The sequence below is a fragment of the Sciurus vulgaris genome (genome assembly GCF_902686455.1).
Source record: "Sciurus vulgaris genome assembly, chromosome: 5".
NCBI lineage: Eukaryota > Metazoa > Chordata > Mammalia > Rodentia > Sciuridae > Sciurus > Sciurus vulgaris.
In genome coordinates, this window is record NC_136465.1 from 131,656,835 (window position 1) to 131,681,602 (window position 24,768).

The 24,768-nt window shown below is 43.7% G+C and overlaps 1 protein-coding gene and 1 pseudogene across 3 annotated transcripts in view; one reads left to right on the plus strand and one right to left on the minus strand.

The window, feature by feature from the left end:
- Nucleotides 1-12,094: 12,094 nt before the first annotated feature.
- The window catches only part of BEST3 (bestrophin 3), a 76,562-nt gene continuing 63,888 nt past the window's right edge, over nt 12,095-24,768 (minus strand). For both annotated transcript variants that reach the window (XM_079142209.1, XM_079142208.1), the window contains one exon: nt 12,095-19,262. In XM_079142209.1, coding sequence (XP_078998335.1) covers nt 18,347-19,262 — 916 coding nt within the window. In that variant the 3' untranslated portion in view covers nt 12,095-18,346. The remainder of the gene's footprint in view (nt 19,263-24,768) is intronic.
- LOC306662286 (AP-2 complex subunit mu-like) lies at nt 20,082-22,499 on the plus strand (annotated as a pseudogene). The gene is made up of 2 exons: nt 20,082-20,097; nt 21,274-22,499. The product of its transcript is annotated as an AP-2 complex subunit mu-like (transcript).

Here is a 24,768-nt window from a genome sequence, read left to right on the forward strand (position 1 = left end):
AAAAAAAAGCCCAACTATGCTGACCCCAGGTTCAGTCTCTAGGATTACAATTGTCTCAGGGACTCTGCAGCTAGAAGAGAGGAGTGCACCTATAGGATGATGCCCTCTACCCAGACCACACGGCAACTTGGAGGATTCCTGGGGACAAGTGGATATTGCAGGCACTGGATCCCTGGGTATGGACCCCTTTATGGACCCCTCAAAGAAACCCAGCACCAAGGGACAGCTGGCCTAATATGAGAGCCAGAGTATGTTAAAGCTTCCAAAGCCCTACAAGAGGGCCTACTTCCAGCTCCTGCCCTCAGCTTGCCTACAGAATAAAAATTTAATCTGTAACTGAAAGCAGGGAGGAATGACCTTGGGGGGATAACACAAACGAGTGGGGCAGCTCAACAGCCAGTAGCTCATCTCAGCAAAGAGCTTGATATGGTATCTCAGCGATGGCTCTGCTGCCTGGAGTCCTGACTGCAGCCACCTTGCTGGTCCCTGAGGCAATTAAGATAAACTTAGGAAGGCACCTCATTGTGTGTGCTTCTCATGACCTTTCGGGAATTCTGAAAACTAAAGGGGGATCATAGCTCTCAGATAGTTGCCTTCTAAAATACCAGGCCTTGCTCCTAGAAGGGTCAGTGGCTCAAATAAAAAGTTGCTCAAATTAAAACCCAGTCACCTTTCTTCCAGAATCACTAGAAGGAAACCTTGAACATGATTGTCAACAAGCCTTGGCCATGGATTACTCAGCCAGGGGGATCTCCAAAGTTTTCCCCTGTCCAATCCAGATCTCACTATGTGCACGGATGGAAGTTCTTTTATGGAAGAACACAAAGCTGGACATGCTGAGGGAACTTTATACTTATTGTAATATAATGTATAAAGCTGCTCCCCCGCCCTTTCCATTGCGGCCATTTCCCCGCCTCCTAACTACTGTCAGTCTGTGAACATCCTAGCTAGCTATTGGTTCATCAGTCAGCTTGCAAGTGTCCTTCTCCGATATTGGTCCCCTGTTAGAATTCCCCGGTGGAATTCAACTGCTTCAGGGTAGCTACCCCGCCAACTTTTCTCATGCTTTCTCTGCCCTTGACTCACTTTCTCTCTCCTCCTCGCTTTCCACACTCTTTCTTGCGCACGCCCTTTCTCTTTTCCTCTCATTTTCTCTCTTACCCTGCAGGGAGACACTCTGTGTGCTTAATAAACTCCCTTATGTGATTTCACATGTCCCGCGTGGTTTCCTTACACTCATACTATGTGGGGTATTAACCACGGTAGGGTGCTGCCTACGAGGTCTCCCTCAGAGGTCACTTGAAACTGCACTCACTAAACAAACTCCTGTCTCTTACCAACAACTCTTTCTCTTAGACCAGAGGAACTTCACATGGACATCTATCAGGGACCCCTGGTCACAAAGAACCTTTGCTGCCGCTTCTCAATGCTTCTGAAAGCAGGAAGCAGTTACTGAGCAGTTGTTAAAGATGACTTCTACCTTGAGCCTCTTGATCAACCCGATCATCCCTGAAAGGGAAACTGGAACAACTTACCCCTCGGTGCCCCGTCTCATCTTGAGGCAGCTAGGGCGGTCATTGCCTGATTTCCCTTATCAGAGGAGAGAGTGAGACACAAAAGGATAGACAGTAGAGGGTAGGAAAGGGACAGCAAAGATCAACAAGAGGGCAGGCATGGGGACAGCCATTTTAACATGATTCAAATGTCATAAAACAGTGCCTGTTTCTCAAAGGGTGTAAGTCTCCATCTTGCAGAGAGCGAGTGCATAATCTGACCTGTGCCCGCCAGCAGACAATTGATATATCAAGAACCAATCAAGGGCTGGGGAGATAGCTCAGGTGGTAGAGTGCTTGCCTCTCAAGCACAAGGCCCTGCAAAAAAAAAAAAAAAAAAAAAAAAAGAACCAATCAAGAGGAGCTCATCAACCTCTCCTTACGTGCCTTTAAAAGACTGCAAGACTCAGCTGGCATTCTTGCCTCTCCCAGACCTACCTGCTCTAGGAGCTTTGTCTTTCTCTCACCTTCATAATAAAATCCCTGCGCACTAGCTTACCTTGGTGGAGTTCATGGAGTTCATTCTTTGACTGTGGAATACAAACCCTATCCCGACTCTGCTGGTAACAAATGCCTTCACTCTCACAGTCTGGAGCCAGTGGGTATCAGCAGCTCTGAGGTCTGTTCCTTGATGTCCTGCAAATGAAGAGCTCTCCATCCCATCATTTCCCGCTGACTTGAAAAGAGAGGACCAGCTGGAGCTGATGGGCCCCAGATGTGCACGAAGTATCAAGCTCCCTATCTCTGCCTAGACCACTGCTGTGTTATTGGCAGCATTACCTTCTCTGTTCCCTTCCTGGTCCATCTGAGAAGAATCTGAGATGTGCTAAATTAAGTTACAGGTCAAAGGATGGGGGGCGGAAAGAGAAGAGAGAAGGTCATTTTCACTCATAGCCTCAAACTAAGTCAACAAAGAAAACGGAAACAAAACAAAAGAAAACGAAAACCTCAACACCCAAACCAAAACCTCTGAACATTCCCTTTTTGAGAGCTGATCACACATCAGCACCACAGTGCATTCTGGTTTTGGAACTAACCAACCAAGAAGCAGCAAAAACTTCTCTTTATGGACTAATTTCATATCCCCGGCCTGTTCCTGCTTCCCACTGTCCTACCTCTTACGTAAATCGTTTCTTTAGTGTAAACAATTTGTTTCTTCTCCTCCAAATTCCATTACTAAAACCCTGGCCCTTTAGGTCCAGTGGACACTTTACCAGTTTCTATGTGGCCATGCTGGTAGCTTAGAGAATTTGTCCCAGGACTGGTCTATTCTACATCTTTGGGCCAGCATCTGCAACAGCTCAATAAACTCTTTATTTCAGAGATTTCTTAGTCTCAAAAGTTTGATTCAACATTACTGGACCTGACCAATATCCCCAGATGCCACCTACACCTAGGAAGGGACTGTTGATTCAACACCCTGATCTCAGATGACTCGCTCATCTTTGCTGCATCATTTTCCCTTCCTAATGAGACCCTCAGCTGCCCATTTCTTGGATTCTGACTTTGGTGAGCCATCCACTTGGAAGGGATTTTGAACATTAGCAATTGTTTTAAGAAATATCGTGTGTGTGTGCTAGTATCCTTCTTGGTCCTGATCGGTAACACCTGCCCTTGGATTGGGTGGTGTTTTGGCCTGCTTGTCAGAATGTGAGGAGGGCACAGGGGCTGCTGAGTGGGCCTGGGCAGGGTCACGTGGGACACCCCTCCCCATTTTTGCCCTTTCCCTTTTCTCCCACTCCCCTGGGTGCTTCCTGCCTCTACTTTCCCCTGTATCACCTTATACCCAGGATGCAAGACCCCTGCCCCTGAAGAGCCCATTCCTACCAGGCCCCTCTGTGCTTTGGACTCTTTGCCTCTAAAGTTTCTCATGTTCAGGTCCCTCTGTGTCTGGGACTGGGGTGGGGGTGCTGGCAGCACCGTCAGGACAAGGTGCCCTGAGACTTCTGGGGTTGTTCTGCATGCATGGCCAGGTTCTGGTTCCAGGAAGTTCCTGCCTGGTGAGCAGATCACTTCTGGGACTGGTGTTTGTTTTCTTTGTGTGAGACTGGACCCCCAGAAAGGTGCTGACCCGTTGATTTGGGCTGACTCAAATTGTTTACATGGAGAGGTCCCCTCCCCGACAGCCTTGGGGTGGCCCTGACTACTCCCAGCCCTATATCCCAAATTTCCTCCAGAGGCAATGTCAAATGTATCTGTCAAATTCATCTGAGAACCTCGGTCACCCTCAGGGATGAACACAATTCCTTGATTTCTGCCTTGACGTTTTCACGTGGATTTAACTGGAGGGGGCTGAAGTGCTGCCCTCTGCAGGCAGGCTGGGGCTGGCCTCTTGAGAAACCTTTGCCAACTTCACCTCTGCCAGGTGGAGTTTTCTACATGCTGTTTTGTCAAATGGGTCCAAGGTAAGAAATTTAAGACATTATGCATATAGTTTTTTGATTCATAAAAATAGTAATTTTTATGATTTTAGGGAAGAAATATTAAAATTTCTCAATTCTAACCTTTGCTCTAAAGTCAGGCCCATTTTTTAACCAATACAAATAGTTAATTATTAAGCCATAACTTTGCATCAGACCCTGTGTTATTTCCTTTGTATCCATAATTTTATTTAATATTTAAAATAACCCAGTGAGATAGGTCCTGGCATTAATGCCATTTTGTAGTTGATGAAACTGTGGCTAAGGGAGATCAGTTTACTAGCCACTGTCTCACAGTTGGTAAGAGCATGAATAGAACCCAGAGCTTGGCTCTCAATCACTGTACTACTTTATCATATGATGATATAAAGTCAATAGCAAACTTGATTAAGAGTTTGCTATATGATAGGCAATGTGCTTTGAGTTTTGTGTATATTAACTCATTTCTTTTCTTTTTGGTACTGGGGATTGAACACAGGGGCACTTTATCACTGAGCTATATCCCCAGTCCTATTTTATTTATTTTGAGACAGGATCTTGCTCAGGTTGACCTTGAACTAGAAATCCTCCTGCCTTGGCCTCCTGAGTTGCTGGGATTACAGTTGTGTGCTACCATACCTGGCTCTCTATAAGAGCTCATTTGATACCCACAATAACAGATGTGATTATATCTCCAGTTTATCTATAAAGAAACTAAGTCATGGAAAGGTTGCTCTGGGATGTGATCTATGCAATCTAAGTCCAAAGCTCACATTCTTTTTTTTTTTTTTTGTTGTTGTGCTGAGGATCGAACCCAGGGCCTTGTGCATGCAAGGCAAGCACTCTACCAACCGAGCTATATCCCCAGCCCCCAAAGCTCACATTCTTATGTGTTTTCAAAGACTTTTCCTGACAAAGATGAACTAGGATGCATTTGAAGTTTGGTTTTAAGCCCGGAAAATAAAATGAAATCAAGAGCTCTCTGCTTTCTATGCTCCTGGTATGTTGTGAATGGCAGAAAACTGTTGTGGTCGTTTATCATCTTCAACTTTGTGGGTACCAGCCACAGCATGTCATATGCAGAGTGGCCCAACTCCTTGTGAGCTCTCTGGGTTGTAGGAGGCCCTGAGGAATGGAATTGTGTGGTTGAGCAGTTCTCAGTTCTAGACGTCGCAAACTCTGGAGACTCTGAGTTGAGGAGCCATGCTTATATCTGAATTTTACTATGTGTTTAATTGGGGTAACACAGAGTGGGATGTGCATAAGGTGTGCATGGGGGTGGCCTTGGGTAGTGGAGGCTAGGTAGCTGCGGAGAATTGCCCAGGAGGCTGGGGGCCAGGCTGCACGGACGTTGATGAGACAGTTGAAGGGGAGAGTCATTTCCAGAGTGCTGGGCTTTCTGCTCTTGCTCTCAAACACCTCAGGGCTCTCCCAGAGCTCCGGGTGCCCCCTTGGCGTATATTCTGAGGAAAGTGACTCTGGCCTTTGTGTTGGCTAAACACAAAGTCACTTCCCACCAGGGGGAGAGCTCAAGAACACAGGCACAGTCCTGCCTCTTATACTCTCAGTTCTCCTGACATTCAGTCTTATTAAGTTCAGGCCCCTCACAACTTTTAGAAGCTTTATTTTCCAGCAGTGAGTGGGTTTGAGCCTCTTTTCAGTCATCTCTTCTTCACACCAACAGAATTCACTAACTCTGGTTTGCTTCTATTTCCTTCACCTACGGGCTTGCCCTTTGCCTCAGAAGAGTAAAGCTGGCTTTAGAAATTCCACGACGTTTCATCTCCCTGTCTGTGGAGTTGTCCCTATAGTTCAGCGCTCTGTGCCAGTTGCCGTAGGGCTGACCTCAGAGTGACTGAATGGTCCTGAGGCTGATGGATGGAAATAGCAGGATGGCTCCTGGCTGCCCCTGCCCAGGGCAAGGGTCAACCAACCTGCTGAGTACCATGAACAGCAGCTGAGGGCAGGCTAACCTGAGCAAAGAGGCTCAAGTTTCTCCAGTGAAAATGACACAGCAATGACATGCAATTCCTGGGTCATCTGGGAGGTGCCAAGGGCCTGGTCAAGCAGGGCTCATCCCTGAGTCTTGGATGATTCTCACTGTCATGGAGCCAGGGAGAATACTAAGACTGTACATTCCACCAGAGGCAGGTCAGACAGAGAAAAGCACACAGGTTTAATATGTCTGAGTGACAGCAAAGGACCACTGAGAGTTTATGGTAATAAGTAAAAAGGCGATCTGAGACTTTAATTCTCTACATTTACATTCCCTCTTTCCACATTTATGGATCTCACTGTGGAGCCAGTGATGCTTTAGTAAAAGAATTGCAAATTCAAGATACCTAATAGGGGCTGGGCAGGACGTTGCTCGCCTGTAATCCCAGCGGCTCAGAAGGCTGAGGCAGGAAGATTGCGAGTTCAAAGCCAGCCTCAGCAACTCAGTGAGACCCTGTCTCTAAATAAAAAATATAAAAGGACTTGGGATGTGGTTCAGTGGTAAAATGGCCCTGAGTTCACAAAACAAAAAAACAAAAAACCTACTAGGGCTACATAGGCAACAAGCGAGTGGAGCAGGCCTAGTGTGGGGCGATAGGGATTGGTGGAGACAGTGACAAATTGGAGAAGGCTGGTCCACAGAGCTATCTGAACATCAGATCCACACTAGCAACCTGTTTCCCACTGCAGACCAAAGTTGTACATCTATCTCAGATTGCTAAGTAAAGGAACTTATTAGTAAACATTATTTTGTTTAACTTAAAAAAAAAAAAAAAGAAGGAAACAAACACCACATTCAATACAATTGCATTAAGTACTTCCACTGCTATACTTCTCTTCAGGAAACTCATCCTTTGGGATCCCCAGTATAAACCCTTGACTGATGGATGCTGACCTTGTGCAGGCATTAGGCTCTAAAGTTAGCACCTGGGAGAACCCTGGTAGATTGAAAACTACTGTTGAAACTTTCTTAGGAAGGTACCATGCTGATGGCTAATAAAGTGCCTTTTTTCTGATGTCCACATGCTTGGATGATAAAGAATGGTAGATGTTTTTCAGTTGAGCAGCAGATGAAATGGCTGACTTGGGTTTAGGAGTCAAATTGTTTGAACATTCTAATGTACCTTCAAACATCAGAATCATTCTTAGCACTTGGAATCAAGGCTGACTGAGTCAGATTTATATCTGAGGTCTCCTACACACTCCAAGGCACCTGTCCCCAGGGAGAAGGGTGGATGTGAGATGATCTCTTCTTTATGCATGTGTACAAGGGTTTCTCTTTCCTTTGTCAGGCTCACACATTTCAATTGCATAGGTTACCACACATTTAATGTGGTTTCTGGGTTTTGAGGGTAGTCCCCAAACCTAAAAATCTCACATGTGCACATAGAAGAAGGAATGGTGATCTTGCACTGGATCCAAAGGCTTGCTTCAAGCAGCCAAAGAAACTTTGATTAGTGACAAAGTACAGTTGTAGTTGTATGTTATACACAGAAGTTTAGGTTGTTGCCAATGAAGGAAGGGATCACTAGGAGAACAGGCGTAACTGAGGGGAATGCATCTGTAAAGAGAGAGATACTCTAGGGTTGGGCTGTCCTTCAAGGAAACAATATATATGCCTGATGGTTTATGTGAAGACCTGATTTTTGAATCCCAACTCTGCTAATTATCAGTTCTGTGACACAGGTACACTATTTCACGTTCTTAAACCCCAGCTTCTTTATCTGTAAAATGTCCATAGTGACATGCCCATTTGAGAACAAAATGTGATAATGAATGGCTAACACTTATCATGGTGTTCTATGGTAAGTGCACAAACATGTGTTCAATGAATGCTGGTATCTCCAGCTCCCTCATCAGATCTTGAAGGGTAAATTGCAGAGGAAGTGGAGTAGTTACAGCAATTGATTACTTACCTGTTGTATTCTGAAAACAGAAATTTCTTTCTTGAAGTTAATTTAATTTAATACTGAATAAATTAATTCTATAGTACCATTGGTTCTTCATTTTTTTGTATTTTACTTTTTAAAAAATTTGTTCTTTTAAGATATACATGATAGTAGAGTGTATTTAGACTTATTGTACATAAATGGAGTATAACTTCCCATTCTTGTGGTTGTACATGATATGGAGTTACACTGATTGTGTATTCATATATGAACATAGGAAAGTTATGTCTGATTCATTCTATTGTCTTTCCTATTCCTTCATTCCCCTGTGTCTAATCTAATGAACTTCTAACCCCCACCCCTCGACTTTATTGTGTGTTAGCATCTGCATATCAGAGAGAACATTTGACCTTTGGTTTTTTGGGATTGGATTATTTCACTTAGCATGATAGTCTCCAGTTCCATCCATTTACTGGCAAATGTCATCATTTCGTTCTTCTTTATGGCTGGGTAATATTCCATTGTGTATATACACCACATTTTCTTTGTGCATTCATCTGTTGAAGGGCATCTAGGTTGGTTCCATAGCTTAGCTGTTGTGAATTGAGCTTCTAAAAACATTGATATGGCTGCACCACTGTTGCACGCTGATTTTAAGTCCATTGGGTATATACTGAGAAGTGGGATAACTGGGTCAAATGGTGGGTCCACTCCAAGTTTTCTGAGGAACCTCCATACTACTTTCCAGAGCGGCTGCACCAATTTGCAGTCCCACTAGCAATGTATGAGTGTGCTGTTGTCTCCACATTCTTGCCAACATTTATTGCTACTTGTGTTCTTGATGATTGCCATTCTGACTGGAGTGAGGTAGAGTCTCAGTGTAGTTTTAGTTTGCATTTCTTGAATTGCTAGAGATGTTGAACATTTTTTCATATATTTGTTGACCATGTATAACTCTTCTTCTGTGAAGTGCCTGTTCATGAAAGCAGACACTTCTATCCTATTCTAGATAATTATTTTTTGGATGCAGTGTGGAATGGTAGAATCATCAATGAGCCTAAGAAATCTGGGTTTAATTCCCAGATTTGAAATTTCAATTTTGTAACTTTTAGCAAGTTATTTCAATTCTCTATTCCTTCTATATAATGGGTAATAGTACTTTGTGGATGTTATGAAGCCAGCTGAAATGACACATTTAAAGTACTTGGTACATCCCAAGTACTCAATGAGTGTCTATTCTTCCATCCCTGACCCTCTTCCTCTTTGTGTTTCTTTCTGCCATTTGAGCCCATTTTCTCAGTGTGCACCATGACTGTCTCTTTCTTCTTTCCCATGTATAGTATCTCCACAGATGTTATTGTAACCCAAATTTGAGAGGGACTCTTAAATCACTTAGCCCAACATTTATTTTATTAATTATTTTGGTGTGTTTCATCTTTGAAGGAACCAAGCTAATCTTCTCTGAATTGTTCTAATTTTAGTTGTATGTGTGCACACAACTAAAGGAAGAGCTAGGTGCTGGGGAGATAGCTCAGCTGGTAGAGTGCTTGCCTCGCAAGTGCAAGGCCCTGAGTTTGATCCCCAGTACCGCAAAAAAAAAAAAAAAAAAAAAAAGGAAGAGCTAACCATTTGTTTTAGAAATGAGCAATGTAGAGTTCAGAGCATTCAAGCAACTCGATTGAGACCACGGTGAAGTCTGTCGTCACATTAGATCTTCTGATCTTGAGATCTTCTGGATCCTGAGATGATTTGGTTTTATTTATTTATCTTTTCTTCAAGCATTCATTCATAGAATACTTTTTGGTTGAAAGAGTCAGAGAATGGAGCTCATATTCCAGTGGAAGGGATATGGCTGCCTCTGAGACGGGAGGGCACATGCCCCTCTTCCTTTATACCCACAGAATGGCATTATCCCACCTGGCCTCTCACCAGCTGGACCTCCTTCCCTGCAGCGTACCCGGAGACACATAGCCTCTGAATTGGGGCCAAGTGGAGAAAAACTATGTTGAGTAGGTGAATGAGTACTCTGTTGAGAAATCTGCCACTTTTTTAACTTACAAAAGTAATTGAAATCCATTTTTATTGGGAAACATCAGGACTGACTTTTTTTTGAAAATGTTTTCTAATCTTGAAGGATGTTTTCCCTTCAGAGTTTTTAGGGTCCAATGACCCTAAAAGGAATAATGAATCTATCATTGGTATCCAGGAGGCAACCCCTTCCAGAAAGTCTTGTTCTTGGACTTGAATACTGAGAATGAGGGCAAGATGAGATTAGTTGTCCTCTGAAACCATCTATGACCGTCCCCCACACGGCAGCTGATTTGAAGAACAGGGCCAAAGGTGGCAATAAACACCTAATATTCACCCGTCTCTGAGCACAGCCTGTTACAGGAGTAAAGACGTGGGCTGTGGGAAAGCCCTGCTCACTGGGCAGATGGGAGCCAGCAGACCAGCAATGCTGGCCTGGAGTAGTGCCTCCATCTTTGCTGATCCTGGAGTCTAAATGCTGTTGGGTCTTGGACTCCATGTCTCTGGATCGGATCCTGCTTTCTTCTGAGTGTTGAAGGATCCTGAGCTCTCTGTGTAACACTACCTCTGTTTCTTATTCAGCAACAGCTCCTTATGAATCAGGCTTGCCTCTTGTAGCTTAGTGTCAGTCCGATAAAAGAGATGGCCTATTTTTAGTGGTCTTTCATGCAGATGAGCGTTAAAGACTTTAAACACCCTGGGCACTGACGGGGGAAAAGCTGCCAGGCAACAGATAGAAGGTTTGTACTTGGTAGGCAGGAGCCAGAGCTTTATGAGTTTAGGGCTCATCTTTCTTCCATTCCTACCACCCTGTCTTTCACCTCTCTGAGGCTATTTGTTTCATACCAGTGTTTCTGATTGACATGAACTGCGTGGAACTATAAACTGGTCATGTAGTAGGAAGGGTTGCAGAGAAACTGGTTCATTCTACGGAGAAAAATAAAACTGATCCTTACCTAATGTTGTAAAGGTAATTGAACAAAAAATGTAATCAAATACCATGACAATAGAGATGGGGAAGGATTTCTGATTTGAAACTTAAAAGCATGAAACAATAAATTGACAAAATTATATTAAGTTAAGGACTGTATTCAACAAATGACACGACGGATGCTTACAACAGACCTGCAAGAGATTGGACAAGACCCTTGCAATGTATAAACCCAGCAATGTCTACTCTAATTCTAGAAAATCAAAGGAACTTTTAAAAATCAACAAGAAAAAAGAAATCTCTGTTAGATAAAAGGACAAAGAATTTGAAAAGGCAATTTTCAGAAGAGGAGTCCCCAAAGAACGATATGAAGAGATCCTCACAGGTACTGACAACCACATAAATAAATGCCAATTAGACAAAAGTGGGTGTCACTTTACATGTGTTAGACTGGAAATACCAGAAATGGAGGCAATGCCAGCTTGAGGTGGGGAAGGAAGGGTAGTAAAGATGCAAGAATGCTTTTGTGCTTCTGGGGAGGCCCAATGTGCTTTCAGGTCTGAACACTGAAGAAACGCTTCTGGGAATTCAAGAGGAGACTCGTGTAACGCTGTCTGGTTCATTCTACCACCCTTCCTACTCCCATACTCCCTCCCCTCCCTTCCTCTCCTCTGTCTGATCCAAAGTACCTCTATTCTTCCCTAGTAGCCCCCCTACCATCGTGAATCAGCATCCTCATATCAGAGAAAACATTCGGCCTTTGGTTCTCTGGGATTGACTTATTTTGTTTAGCATAATATTCTCCAGCTCCATCCATTTACCAGCAAATGCCACAATTTCATTCTTCTTTACAGGTGAGTCACGTTCCATTGTGTATATGTACCACATTTTCCGTATCCATTCATCTAGACATTATTACCCTATGTGCATACATGATTACATGACTGGTGTAATTCTACATCATGTACAACCAGAAGAATAAGATGTTATACTCCATTTATGAATGATGTGTCAAAAGGAATTCTACTATCATGTATAACTAATTAGAACAAATAAAAAAATTAATAAACAATGTTATTGATGAAAAAAAAAAAAAGAAGACTCTGGTAGGAGGCAATTGGGAAAGTGGGTAAGATATAAAACTTCCCGGAGTATGTAGCAGACAGAAGCAATGGATTAGATGTACACAAATGGGGGATCTTAAGGCCATAGTACTGAATGAAAAACAAAGAGAGATGAGACCTGTAATATGAAAACATTTAGGTAAGTTAAAAACACTTTACCAGGTGTGATGGCGCATACCTGTAATCCTGGTGACTCAGGAGGCTGAGGCAGGAGGATGGCAAGTTCAAGGACATCCTCAGCAATTTAGTGAGGCCCTGTTTCAAAATAAAAAGGGCTGGGGATGTACGTCAGTGGTAGAGTACCTTGGGGTTCAATCTCCACCACCACAAAAACTAAACAAATAAATAAAAGCAATAGTTAAAAAAAGCAACACTTACACACAAAATCAGGACACACATACCCTTTGGTTGTAAGCGTGTATACAGAGGGCTTCACATTGAGCAAACTAAAATAGGGGAGAGGGAATAGGATTGGGGATGAAAGGAAACAAACAGCAACAAACATGAATGAACTTTGGCAGGCGTCTTGTTATTAGAGCTGCAGAGGACAGTGCCAGATCTGTGAGGGAGGCTGGGCACAGGGGAACTTCCGGGGTCTCACCTTTTGTGGAATGCCTGACACTAAGTATTGGCTTAATGAATGACTATGAACAGAGGTCTAACTGGCGACATCATCCAGGACGTCGTGGATTCCTTGATGTTACTCCCTAGGATGTGCCGGGAAATCTGAGTTTGACCCGTGAGAAGGAAGTAAGCTGATCCTATCCATTGTAACTGTTTTCTACTAAAAATCCTTCCTATTAAAAAAAAATAATAAAGTGCCAAATTGTCTGTCTAGAAGGTAGAGTTTATTTGTTTGGTCCTAAACAAGGCATTTAAAAAAGGTAAAGATGGATCAGTTGTCTATCCATAGTCTAGAAGTTTATTGGTACAAGTTCTTAAATAATATTTGGCAGAATATATTATTGTCACCCTTTAAACAACTACGATCTCTGAAAATTACAATCATGCCAGCAGTGGCACTTACTCCTACTGGTAACAGCATCGAAGAAATTCTCTAAGAGTGAACCTCAGGTTTCAAATCCAGTTTCTCTGGATTTGAGATATCAGATCCTCCAGCATCAAAAGAAAATGGTGATTACTGCACAGCTTGTGTGTGGAATAGGGATTCAGCAGCTGCTGGGTTCATCTGTTCTCTTAAGTTCTATTTCTTTCTGTAGCTCATCTCTCATCATTAATCTCCTTGATAGCTGTCTCATTTCTCCTTTCCTTTAGCCTAAATCAGATTGCCTAAGCTTGCTGTTTGGGGCCAGTCAGCTGTGCTGTCTGTCTTGCACACAGCAGGATGTTTAGCAGCTTTCTGGCCTCTTCCTACCAGATGCCAGGAACACTCCCCACTGTGACAACCAAAACCTCTCCAGACATTGCCAAATGTCTCCTGAGTGCAAAGTCACATCTAGTTGAGAGCCACTGGCCCACAAAGAACCAGGGACACACCAGAATTTCTGCATAAAATCTATTTTAGAAATGTTCTTGTTTTCAGGAAACAGGACGCAGCATTCCCTTTGCTCCTTCTGTTAGGCAAATATCTAAAATGAGAAGCTCAGAGAAGATGGTTCCAGGGAACCATCTGGCTAAATCTACCTGTGGCAAAAGGAAGATTTAGGCCAATTTCTGAACTAATTCAGAAACAAAACAAACAAACCGACCTTCCTAATTGAATAGTTGGGCAAATTCATATTCAGGTCTCTATTTTACAGGGAAATTTGTTCATTTTCTACATGCCATGGCCAGAGATAGGCTGATTGCACATGTTGAGAGACGTGAATTTTGGGGTCAAGTCACTCAAGCTTTGTCAGTGGGTTGGAATTCTTCTGGGTTTTGTAAGATTTACAATCAGAACAATTCTGGTGTTCTTGAATTGGTTCTTTCAACTCAATGGCCATATCAGTGGAAAAGACTCCTAAGAATTAGGGTTCATAGAACCAAGAGAAACAAAAAGCAGGTGAAAGAATGGAGGACCTACCTGGTATAGTTTAATAAGATGAAAGGAATAAGTCCTTGGTTTTCTCTATCTGCAGCACAGAACATCAGAAAATGTCTTTTGCTGATCATGTGGAGTGTTGTGAAGGGGAAGGGCAGGTGGAATAGGTTCTGATTTGCTTAGGATTTTTTTTTTTTTTTAAACAGTTGTAGATATTATTCCTAATTAGCTGACAGAAGACCAGGTTTAGTGAAACTAGAATCCCAAAGAGGGTCTTCTAACCTTGAACCTTGAGGGTTCTAAATTCTCTAGATTTATAGTAGAAAGAACAAGTGCCATTAATTTTTTTCTAGTCTCACGTTTTGATTGAAGGGATGGATACGCACAATGGGTTGGGGAGGAAATCATCGCCATGGTGATGAGGCCTGGGATTCTGTGGTGAGTGAAGGAATGATAAAAATAATGGCAGAGAGAAGGAAGATGTGGAAGTAGGGAAGTCTCTGGAAGAAAAAAGAAGTCCAAAGAGAAAGACATGATCGATAAGTTGGGAGGTTAACACTGTGAATGTTAGAAAAAAAGCTTGGTGAATGAAAAAGATTAGAATCTCAGAGAATAAATTGCCGAAGGTGGAAAAAGAAGTTTGCGGTGAGTGCCCAGGGGACATCAGTCCTAATCTTGCCTATTGTCCACACAGTGCAACCTGGGTCCCATCTTCTCATACCCACTCTCTCCTGATGCCTCACAATGGCCCAGGGAAACAATCCAGAGAACAGTACGTTTTACAGACAAAAATATGAAATCCAGAAGGACGGGTGCTTGCTCAAGTCAGAATTCACATGCTGGTTCTGTAGTACTTATTCCATTATACCATATGGCTGCCCGGGCACCAGAGAGTCTTGGTGAGCAGATTTTATGATAATAAAGTCTCAAAATCGAATCAATTTCTCTGGAGAAGAAAGAAATTAGAGGGATTAACATTGAAAAAAAAGGGGGTATATGTTTAAGTGAGCCTTTTCTTTACATTAGTGGTAAATTTTACATTTCTCCATTCCATTTAAAATGTTTTCTGTAGCTTAGCTGAACAGGGCCAGAAGTGGATACATGGAGTAGTGGAGGTGATGAGTTGGGAAGCTGACAGATAATAAAAGAAGGGAAGGGAACAGTTGTCTTTGTTTTGCTAAGGACCAGTCTTCTCTAAATTCTTGGAAAACAGAAAAAGTTAGTGGGCCGTTACCTTAATGAACTTGGACCCCAGTGTCAGGCTGGCATTCTCTCTGAAGAGCACGGAGAGAAGGAAACCAACAGGGCTGGGTCCCACTGCACTGTCTAACTTGCAGACTACAGTTAAGCTGAGCCTGTTCTTGGAATGGTCAAGTCCAGAAGACTAAGCCACCAGGCCCTTGGGGCCATGCATCTGGGTGGTGTGAGATTTCAGCACTCAGGAGAGAATGAGCTAGACAGGCAATGAAATCAGGCACATGAGAAGAAATCCTTGTTTTTGCAACCTTGGTCTGTGCTGGGTAAAAAGTTATTTTAGAATGAATAGAGAATTTCTTCATCTGCTTGGGGAAATTGCTTGTTCGAATTTATAGTTGATTTCTTCCAGATGGGCTCATTGAGCAAGTCACAATTCAGCTTTCTGCACAAGGAGAAAATGGGAGGTCATCTCAAATTTTGAAGAAATACTGAGGAAATGAAATAATTTTCTGGATGAAGATGCATAAGGGAAGGATGGAAGTAGAGGTAAATGAACACTCTCCTATCCCTCCACAAAATGTATTATTTGATTTGTGTACAATTGATCACCTTGGATTTAGGAATGAAAATTGATTATATTTTAAAAGAAACTAAGTGTAAATTTATTTGAATTTGAACAATACATAGAGCCAAAAAGAAGGAAAGGACATTAAGTTGAGACACTCAAGAAAACTGCAGTGAAGACACTGCAAGAAAACTGGAAGAAGCATAGGGTTGTGTCCTTTTAGAAGGCTCATATTGGGGCTTGATCCCACAGTCTGTACGTAATGCTTTGGGAATGTTAATGCTCTCCCAATGCTCTATCAACCGATATAGAGAACCATCAATAGACAGCATTTCTTCTAATATTATTTCCATTAAGTTCTTTGAGAAAAGCTAGTGGAAAGTAAAATCATTGCTCTCATGTAGCTTAAGAGACCCACTGAGATGGGAGGTTTTATGAAAACATAAGATATAATGATAGTACTGCACATCAGGAGGAGTGGGGGGAGGGAGAGAAGGATCCCACCAGCTTTCTTCTGTCATGAAAAATGAAGAGGACTGTGGCTAGGGCTCAAAATTGGAGCACTGCTCTCCTCTGTGAATGCATGAAAGATGCAGGTAGACTTAGGCAGGAGGACCCACAGAAGCCTCCCAGGCTGGAGAGATTCAGCGTGAACTGCGATTTGGGCAGAGCTCCTATCTTAGTCAGCTTTTCATCACTGGGACCAAAAGACCTGACAAGAACAATTTTAGAGGTGGAAAAGTTTATTTGGCACTTGTGATTTCAGAGATCTCAGTCTGTAGAGGACCAACTCCATTCCTCTGGGAACAAGAGCAGGAAGAACATCATGGCAAAGGGTGTGGTGGAGGAAAGCAGAGCAGGACAACCAGGCAGCAGAGAGCACTCCACTCACCAGAGACCCCAAAGGCCTGGTCCTAGTGGCCTACTTCCTCCAGCCACACCCTACCTGCCTACAGTTACTGCCCATTAATCTCCCTCAGGCATTAATGTGTGAAAAGGCTAAGGCTCTCGTAACCCAGTCATTTCACCTCTGAACTTTCTTGCATTGTGTCGCACTTGAGCTCTGGGAGGACAACTCACATCTAAACCGTTACAGCGCCCTTGGAGAAGAATGCCAGAAAAACCACAGGTAGAGTCGGGGCTTTAACAGCGCAGGGTAGTGAGGGAGCATGGTGGTTAAGGGTGCGGGCTCTTGAGGCCAGTTAGCCTGGCTGTGAGATTTTAGACACATTACTTCTTCAACACCTCTTCTTCATCTTTGAAATGAATAGAATAGCATATTGATCTCATCGGATTCCTGTGGGGATTAGAGAGATCATCTGCGAACTTTGCAGGCCACTGCCTGGAACACTGTGAACACTCAGTAAATGGTACCTATTTGGGTGACTTTATTTCTTAAGTCATAGGTAGTCAGGCTTTATCAGACAACAGATGCTGAGAGTGGTGAGCCTCCGGCAAGTCCTTGCAGATTTGCAACAAATGGTTACCCTAAGAGATCAGTCAACATCCAGACCCCATCATGCTGTCGTGGACCCCATTATCCACCCAGCTCCAATATCCTCTTTCATTTCAAATGACCTATAAGACACAGTAACTGGTCCCATGTTGTGACACAAGGGATTTTTGCTTCAGAGTTCAAGTTAAACAGATTTGAGCCATGCTATTCTTTGGTTCCATAGCATTCGGTCATGCAAGTTTCATATCCTCTTGGCTTCAGTTTTCTCCAGTGTCCAAGATCAAAGAGTGGAAACAGAAAGAAACAGCAATGGCTTGAGAGAATGGTGGGACACCATCAACTCCAACACCCCTTCTATGATGAGGCTAGAAGAGTGGGAGATGTTAACATCATTGATTATTCAGTAGGATGTTTTGCCAGTTCCTCATATTTTGAACACCATGGCAAGAAGCAAGCAACAGAGCTGGAAAAATAAAATACTATAACCTGAAAGGTAGGACAGGTGAGAGTCATGGAGAAGGAGCGAGACAAGGGAGAAGGGAAAGGAAAAAACTGGATAACAGAATAAAAAGGAAAGAGAGAAAAAAAGAAGAGTGAAGAGAAATGAAGCTTTCTGACACTGATGGAGCTTAAGAATTAGAAAATGATAATAATAATAGTTATAGAAAAGTGAGAGTGAGATCGTTAGAAAGTCCCAAAGTATTGTAAATATAAAAGAGCCTTTGGGCATTATGTGATCCATCTCCTGTCCTTACAGTTAAAGAAAAGAAGGAAGGAAGGAAGGAAGGAAGGAAGGAAGGAAGGAAGGAAGGAAGGAAGGAAGGAAGGAAGGAAGGAAGGAAGGGCAAAAGGAAGGAAGGAAGGAAGAAAAAAGAAAGAGAGGAAAGAGAATCCTTGTCTTGTTTTTTGTATCTAAGGGATTGGACTATGATCCGCAAGACCCTTTCCAAAGATAATAACCTGTGAATTTCTAAGTCATAAATATTTATACAAGATTCCTTATTTGGTTAAGACAATTCAATATGGCCTGCATAGCTTCCATGATAGCCATTTTGGGATGATGTGAATTTGTTTGATTTTTATGGTTTTCAAAAAGGATCATAATGCCCTTCAAAGTTCTAAGTAGCTTATGTGATATGATTTTTGGAAAAAAAAAAAAAGGCCACCCATGGGGTATTCTGGGACTAATCCTGAGCTTTTGGTAAAGTGCGAATCTAGGCTAGAACTAGGTCCTAGAACTTTGTGGCATTCCTTTAGGGGACTCCTCAGTTTGCTCGGTGTTAAATTCTATGATATCGGTTTCCCTGGCGTCCAGGTTTTCCATTAAGTACAGCATATCAGGGGAGACACCAGAGCCAGCCCCAAGGTTGGTTCCACTGGTCTCTGAAGACGTTTCGGTGTCGATCAAGAGAGCCGGCGCAGGGCTCAGGGGATCTGGACCCAGGTTTGCCAGGGAGGTGTGGCCGGACTCGCGGAACTCTGGGAGACTCCACCTTTTCAGGAACCTGTCAGCATCAGAGTCTTCCTCAAACAGGAAAAGGTCGCTGGCCTGACCAGTCTGAGGACTAGGCCCCCTAGGAGGGGTCCCCTTCTCCGAGGGGGCCAGGAGTCCCGCCGGCTCCTCCTGCTGCCCAGTCCTGCTGGGCTGAACCCCGGTGAATTCCAAGCTCAGGATGGAGGTAGTGGAGTCGTGGTGGTGGCCGTCGTACGAGGGCTCCAGTGCTTCAGCCTCGGTGACCAGTACCTCCGGGACCTGCGGCATTTTGGTGGGGGAGGCCCGCACACTGGACTGCGGGGTCAGGCTCTGCAGAGTGCTGGTCCGGCTGGTCTCCCTGATTGTGGACAGCTCTCCCATGCTGGAGTGCATCTTGGGGCTGCCCTCCAGGGACTGGGACTGCTTCCGGGTGGGCGAGGCCCTGTGGGGGTTTCTCGAGGGCACGTCCAGCAGGTCACGGGCCGGGCTGAGCGGGAAGAACATGGAGCTGTCGCTGGCCTGCCTCCCGAAGCTCCTCCTCCTGGGGCTGGCGGGGTGCTCGTGAGTACTCAGGAACCGCTTGACCCTCCTGATCACCGAGTGCCGCTGGCCGTGCTTCTCGTAGTCCCACAGCCACTCCTCACCGGGGAAGTCCGACCCAGAGTGCCTGAAACAATGACAGTAGGCTTTGGGGGCAGAGTCTCAACATTAGGAGAAGGGTTTGGCATTTTTGCATTACAGATTTTGGACATGGGGGAGGGAGACTTTAACTTGAGATAGTCTAGCCAAGATTCTCCAACCGTTTAGTCTGAGGACCTTTTAAACTCTTAAATATTGAGTACCCCAAAGAGACCTGTTTATTTGGGTTATGTCTATTGCTCTTTACTATATCTGAAATTATAACTGAGGAATGTTAAAAACACAAGGATGTACAAACACATGTTCCATTAACGGTTAAGTGATGACACCATCACCTATCTTGTAGCCTCTGGAAAAATTCCACTGTATGGTAGCCCCACCCACTTATCTGTGGGAGATACATTCCAAGACCACCAGTAGATGCTGAAGCTGCAGATACTGACCCATACACATATACTGTAATGCTTTCTCCATCTTACCTAAGCACTTGCACACTATAACAGTTACTTTTGCAATTTGAAGTGTAACAGGAAATTAGCATGAATTTCTTTTTCCTTCTTCACAATTTCATGGGTATAAGATTCATTCTTATTGTAGATCTTAGAAACCTTAGAAACCTGGTTTTTTCCCTTTCTTTAAATGAAAAACTTTCAGTTTCTCTTTGGCATATCCAAATTGTCAACATTTCTATTCTGGTGCTCTGGGGCCATTATTAAGTAAAATAAGGGTTACTTGAACACAATTACTGCAGTTGATACTGTAATAGTCAATCTGATAACTGAGTCGGCTATTGTGTGACTAAAGGCAGGGAGCACATACTGCTTGGATGGACAGACTGGACAAAGCGATGATTTATGTCCCAGGTAAGTTAGTGTGTGGTGCTCAGAATGGCATGCAATTTAAATTTTATAAATTGTCTATTTCTGGAATTTTCCATTTAATATTTTTGGACTGTAGTTGACTGTGGGAAATTGAAACCTTGGAAAATGAAATGGTGGATAAGTAGGGATTTCTATACACTTACGAAAGTCTGAGAACGAGAAAAGGCAAATAACATCTTAGTGTTACTATGAGAATAATTTTGACCTTAAGGACACCATAAAAGGGTCTTGGTGATCACCAGGTGTCCCCAGACTACACTTTGAGGAATACTGATCTAGAGACTTGAATATGTACTGCATAGATATATTTTAAATAAGGTCATGTTTCCCCAGGACCTATAAAACACACCAAACTAATGAATCATAGCCAAATTAAGAGAGTACAATTAACAGCTGACCTTCATTTAATTATCGCAATAACCAAGTGAGTTGTTATTGTTATTCACACTTTACAGAGGAGGAAACTGAGGCCCAGAGAGATTCATTAAACCTAACGGCCAGTGGGGACCAAACAAGCAGTCTGACTTCAAAGCTCGTGTTCCTATTCTTCGCTGTAAAGCCTGCCACATAGGAATCAAGGCATGCGCCCGAGCCCAGGGCAGTCCTTTCCCCAAAGTACTCTGTAAACGTTTCTGGTGAAGGCTTTGCGTTCCTGTCTGTTTAGGAAGGAGATGTGTGGAAAGAAGCTCTTAATCAAGGTGACTGGGATTAGGTCCTTTTGGAGTAAGTTTGATGTATTTTCTATGGTCAAGAATTTCTTGTTGAATTTTTAATATGTAAAAAAAAACAAAAAAAACCAATCCTACCATTTTAATCATGTTCAAGGATGAAATAAAATGAGTAATAGAGATAATGATAAACCTGTTTGGTACTAAGGTCTGCTCCTGCCTTGGATTACACGGTTGTCTCACTTCTCTACTCAGAGGGGCTCAAGGGACTACTTAAATCCTTGCCCTTAAAAGACAAATGCTCATGCGGCAGGGGAGCAGGGGGGGTGTGCGGACATCTTGGGATCCAGAGAGTGCCTGGGCTGATGGAGCTGGGGGGCTGCAGATGCCAGGTCAGTTCTCAGAGCAATGGGCCGAGGTGACTGAACGGCTGCTTATTCAACTATAATCACAAGAAGAAGGTGCGCCTCTCCCAGGTGGGCCTACTGAGGTGACATTAGGAGGAATTAGTCGGTGCCCTTCGAGTCAATGTTATCCATGCTCAGCAGCAGATACTCAGCCCTGTCACCAACATTGCTTGAAACGCTTCTTCTATGTTAAGTGGTCCAACATCTGACTGGCTGCTGTCACCAAGCAAAATGTCAACACTGCCTTGGTCTTTGAATTCCTCTATAAGATGTGTGACATAATGGCTGCTTACTTTGGCAAGATCAGTGAGGAAAACATCAAGAACAATTCTGTGCTCATATATGAGCTGCTGGGTGAGATTCTGAACTTTGGCTACCCGCAGAACTCAGAGACAGGTGCACCAAAGAAGCAGGGCATCAAGAGTTGGCATCAGACAAAAGAAGAGCAGTCCCAGATCACTAGCCATGTGACTGGGCAGGCTGGCTGGTGGCAGGAGGGCATTAAGTATCTCCGCAATGAACTCTTCCTGGATGTTCTGGAGAGTGTGAACCTACTCATGTCCCCACAGGGGCAGGGGCTGAGTGTCCATGTATCAGGTTGGATGGTTTTGAAGAGTTACCTGAGTGGCATGCCTGAGTGCAAGTTTGGAATAAATGACAAGATTGTCATTGAAAAGCAGGGCAAAGGTACAGCTGATGAGACAAGCAAGAGTGGGAAGCAATCAATTGCCATTGATGACTGCACCTTCCTTGCTGTGTGCGACTCAGCAAGTCTGACTCTGAACGCAGCAACAGCTTCATTCCACCAGATGGAGAGTTTGAGTTCATGAGGTATCGCACCACCAAAGGCATCATCCTTCCTTTCTGGGCACCTCCTTGTGCAGGAAGTGGGATGCACAAAATTGGATGTCAAGGTAGTCATTAAGTCCAACTTGAAGCTCTTGCTGCTGGCCCAGAGATTGAGATGAGGATTCCACCCCCCCACCCCCCAAAACACAAATGGGGTACAGGTGATCTGCATGAAGGGGAAGGCCAAGTACAAGGCCAGTGAGAACACCATTGTGTGGAAGATCAAGCACATGGCAGACATGAAGGAATCGCAGATCAGCGCAGACTGAACTTCGACAAGAAGAAATGGGCTTAACCCCCTATTTCCATAAACTTCAAAGTGCCATTTGTGCCCTCTGGTCTCACGTTGCACTGCTTGAAGTATCTGAACTGAAGCTGAACTAGAGCGACCACGATGTCATCAAATGGGTGTGTTACATTGGCCACAGTGGCATTCATGAAACCTGCTGCTAGCTGCCCAGTGGCAGTTAGTCCACTTCCCTACCCACCCTCTTCCACATGCGGGTCCAGGTGCTCCCAGCCACCACACATCAGTGTCTCCTCCCTTCTGCTTTGCTGTCTTTTCTTTGCATTGGCCTGAGTCTAGGTCTGAACCAAATGCATTGCAGGTAGAACTGGTGGAACAGTCCCTGGGTTTCCTGGGCAGGGTGGTTTCTGGGACTCCTGCTCTTCCCAATTCATCTGTCTGTCCTGGCCTAGTGCTAGGCTGAGTTCTGTGACCAAAGCCAGGTGGGCTTCATTCCTCCCCACCCCTCTGGCCACACCCGGAGTGGGAGGGTTGGCTGCCCCTCACCTCAGAGCTCTCCCAAAGGAGTTCCCCAATCCTCAATAACAGATCCCCAATCCTCAATCCCTATTCCACTTTGGGATAGTGCTAGCTTCATTTCGTACAAGTGTGACTTTGTCTAGTTATAAACCCAATACACTCTGCAGAGAGGGGAATGCTCATGCTGGCTCTGGGATCAACAGAAATCAAGCTGTCCCTATCCAGTGTTGGTATGGACAAGGTGCTTTATACCAGGTGCATTTTATGCGACATAACAGAAAAAGGTGCTATGGTATGATGTAGGTACAACCTGAAAGGGCAAAAGGAGCAGCCAAAGAAAACGTGTTCCCCATGTTTATGAATAAAAGATGGATGGTTAGCTGGGTAAGTGTCCTGGGATGGTGTTTGATTACAGCCTTGTGCTGTTGCTCTAAAGCCCTAGCACTGCCCTTGGCTACCAGATAGCCTCCTGACCCACCCTCTGCTGTGCAAGGTGCAGATTCTGTTACAGTGACTTGAGAAATGCAGACTCATGCTTCAGTGGCCTCTGTGACCCTATTCGTTGGATTTCATTAGGTCACACCTCCAGTCACACTTCATAGGAATCCATTTAGCTTTGGAGGACAGCAGAGGAGTGACAGCACAGTTGGTCACGAAGATTGCCACACTGGATGTGTTCTGGGACTTGAGGTCAAGTTGGCAATCTCTCTTTATAGGACACACATCTGTCCTCCATTTGAGATCTTGACTATTTGACATTTATTTTCCTTAACTATTTCTGAAACACACAACCTTATAAGAATGACACAATCATCTAGGAAAAATATTTATATGATTATTACTTTAAAGCTTTGTGATTCGGAAAAAGAAAACTTTCAAATTTCTATAGTGGATATGTACATTCAACTGCAGTGAGAGAAATAATTTCCTTATTCGTAGATTAGAAAAATGAAGTATAGTGGACACACTGCAAAGAGGCATTAGCTCTTGCTAATGATCTAATGACATGGGGTAGACCTTCTAGAGAGAACCTCTTGCACCTTCCTGCCTCAGGAGACTGTGGGGTGGATGCATGACATTTATCTGCTTATCCTTACCACCTCCCAATTCATTGATCATCTGCCATCAACAATTTGTTGCATTAGATACCTCATTACTTATAATTTAAAAAGAGACAGAAGGCATGCATGTGAATTACATTTGGGGCAAAGTAAGTTTTTGAGCTGGACTTTGTCACTAAATCAGAATTGGATAGATGGAGAAGGAGGGACAGGGGACCAGGGGCAAGTGAATGATGAGCAAATAAGGCAGGAATTAGGGTGTTTGTAAGGAATGAGAAAAACCTGAGTTTGAGACACAGTAGAGGCTAGAAAACAGTCCTGGAGTGTGTTATGAAGAGCCATATGCCAGGTTGATGAATTTGAACTTTCTGCTAGAGACAGTGGGTAGTTCTGCATTGTCCTGGAAAATGGAGGGCACAGAGTTGCATGGTGTTAGTGTCCCAGCTGGAAAGGCTACATGAAAAGCAACTCTGATGATTGGTTAGGATAAGAAACATGACTTGAAAACTTTCCACGCCTTTAGTCTGAAACCGAGTCTTTGGAAGAACACTTGGTGTCCTATGTATCTCATGAATGACAAGTAGTGTCCTTCAGGTATTTATGACATGTGAGAGCAACAGTCACGCTCCCCAGCATGATGACTAAAGGGCCTTTCTTCTGAATGCTTCCGTGGAAGATTTCTAACACACGATGCCCACCTCCTCATTTCTCTGAAAGTCATGATCTTCAATATGACTGTGTTCCCAATATGTGGAAATTGTGGTTGATAACAAAATGGCTTAAAGCTTAAAGCACATAATAGGATACTGTAAAAGAATTTTCATTTCATTAAGCATGGTGGCACATGCTTATAATCCCAGCTACTTGGGAGCCTGAGGTTGGCGAATAGCAAGTTTGAGAAA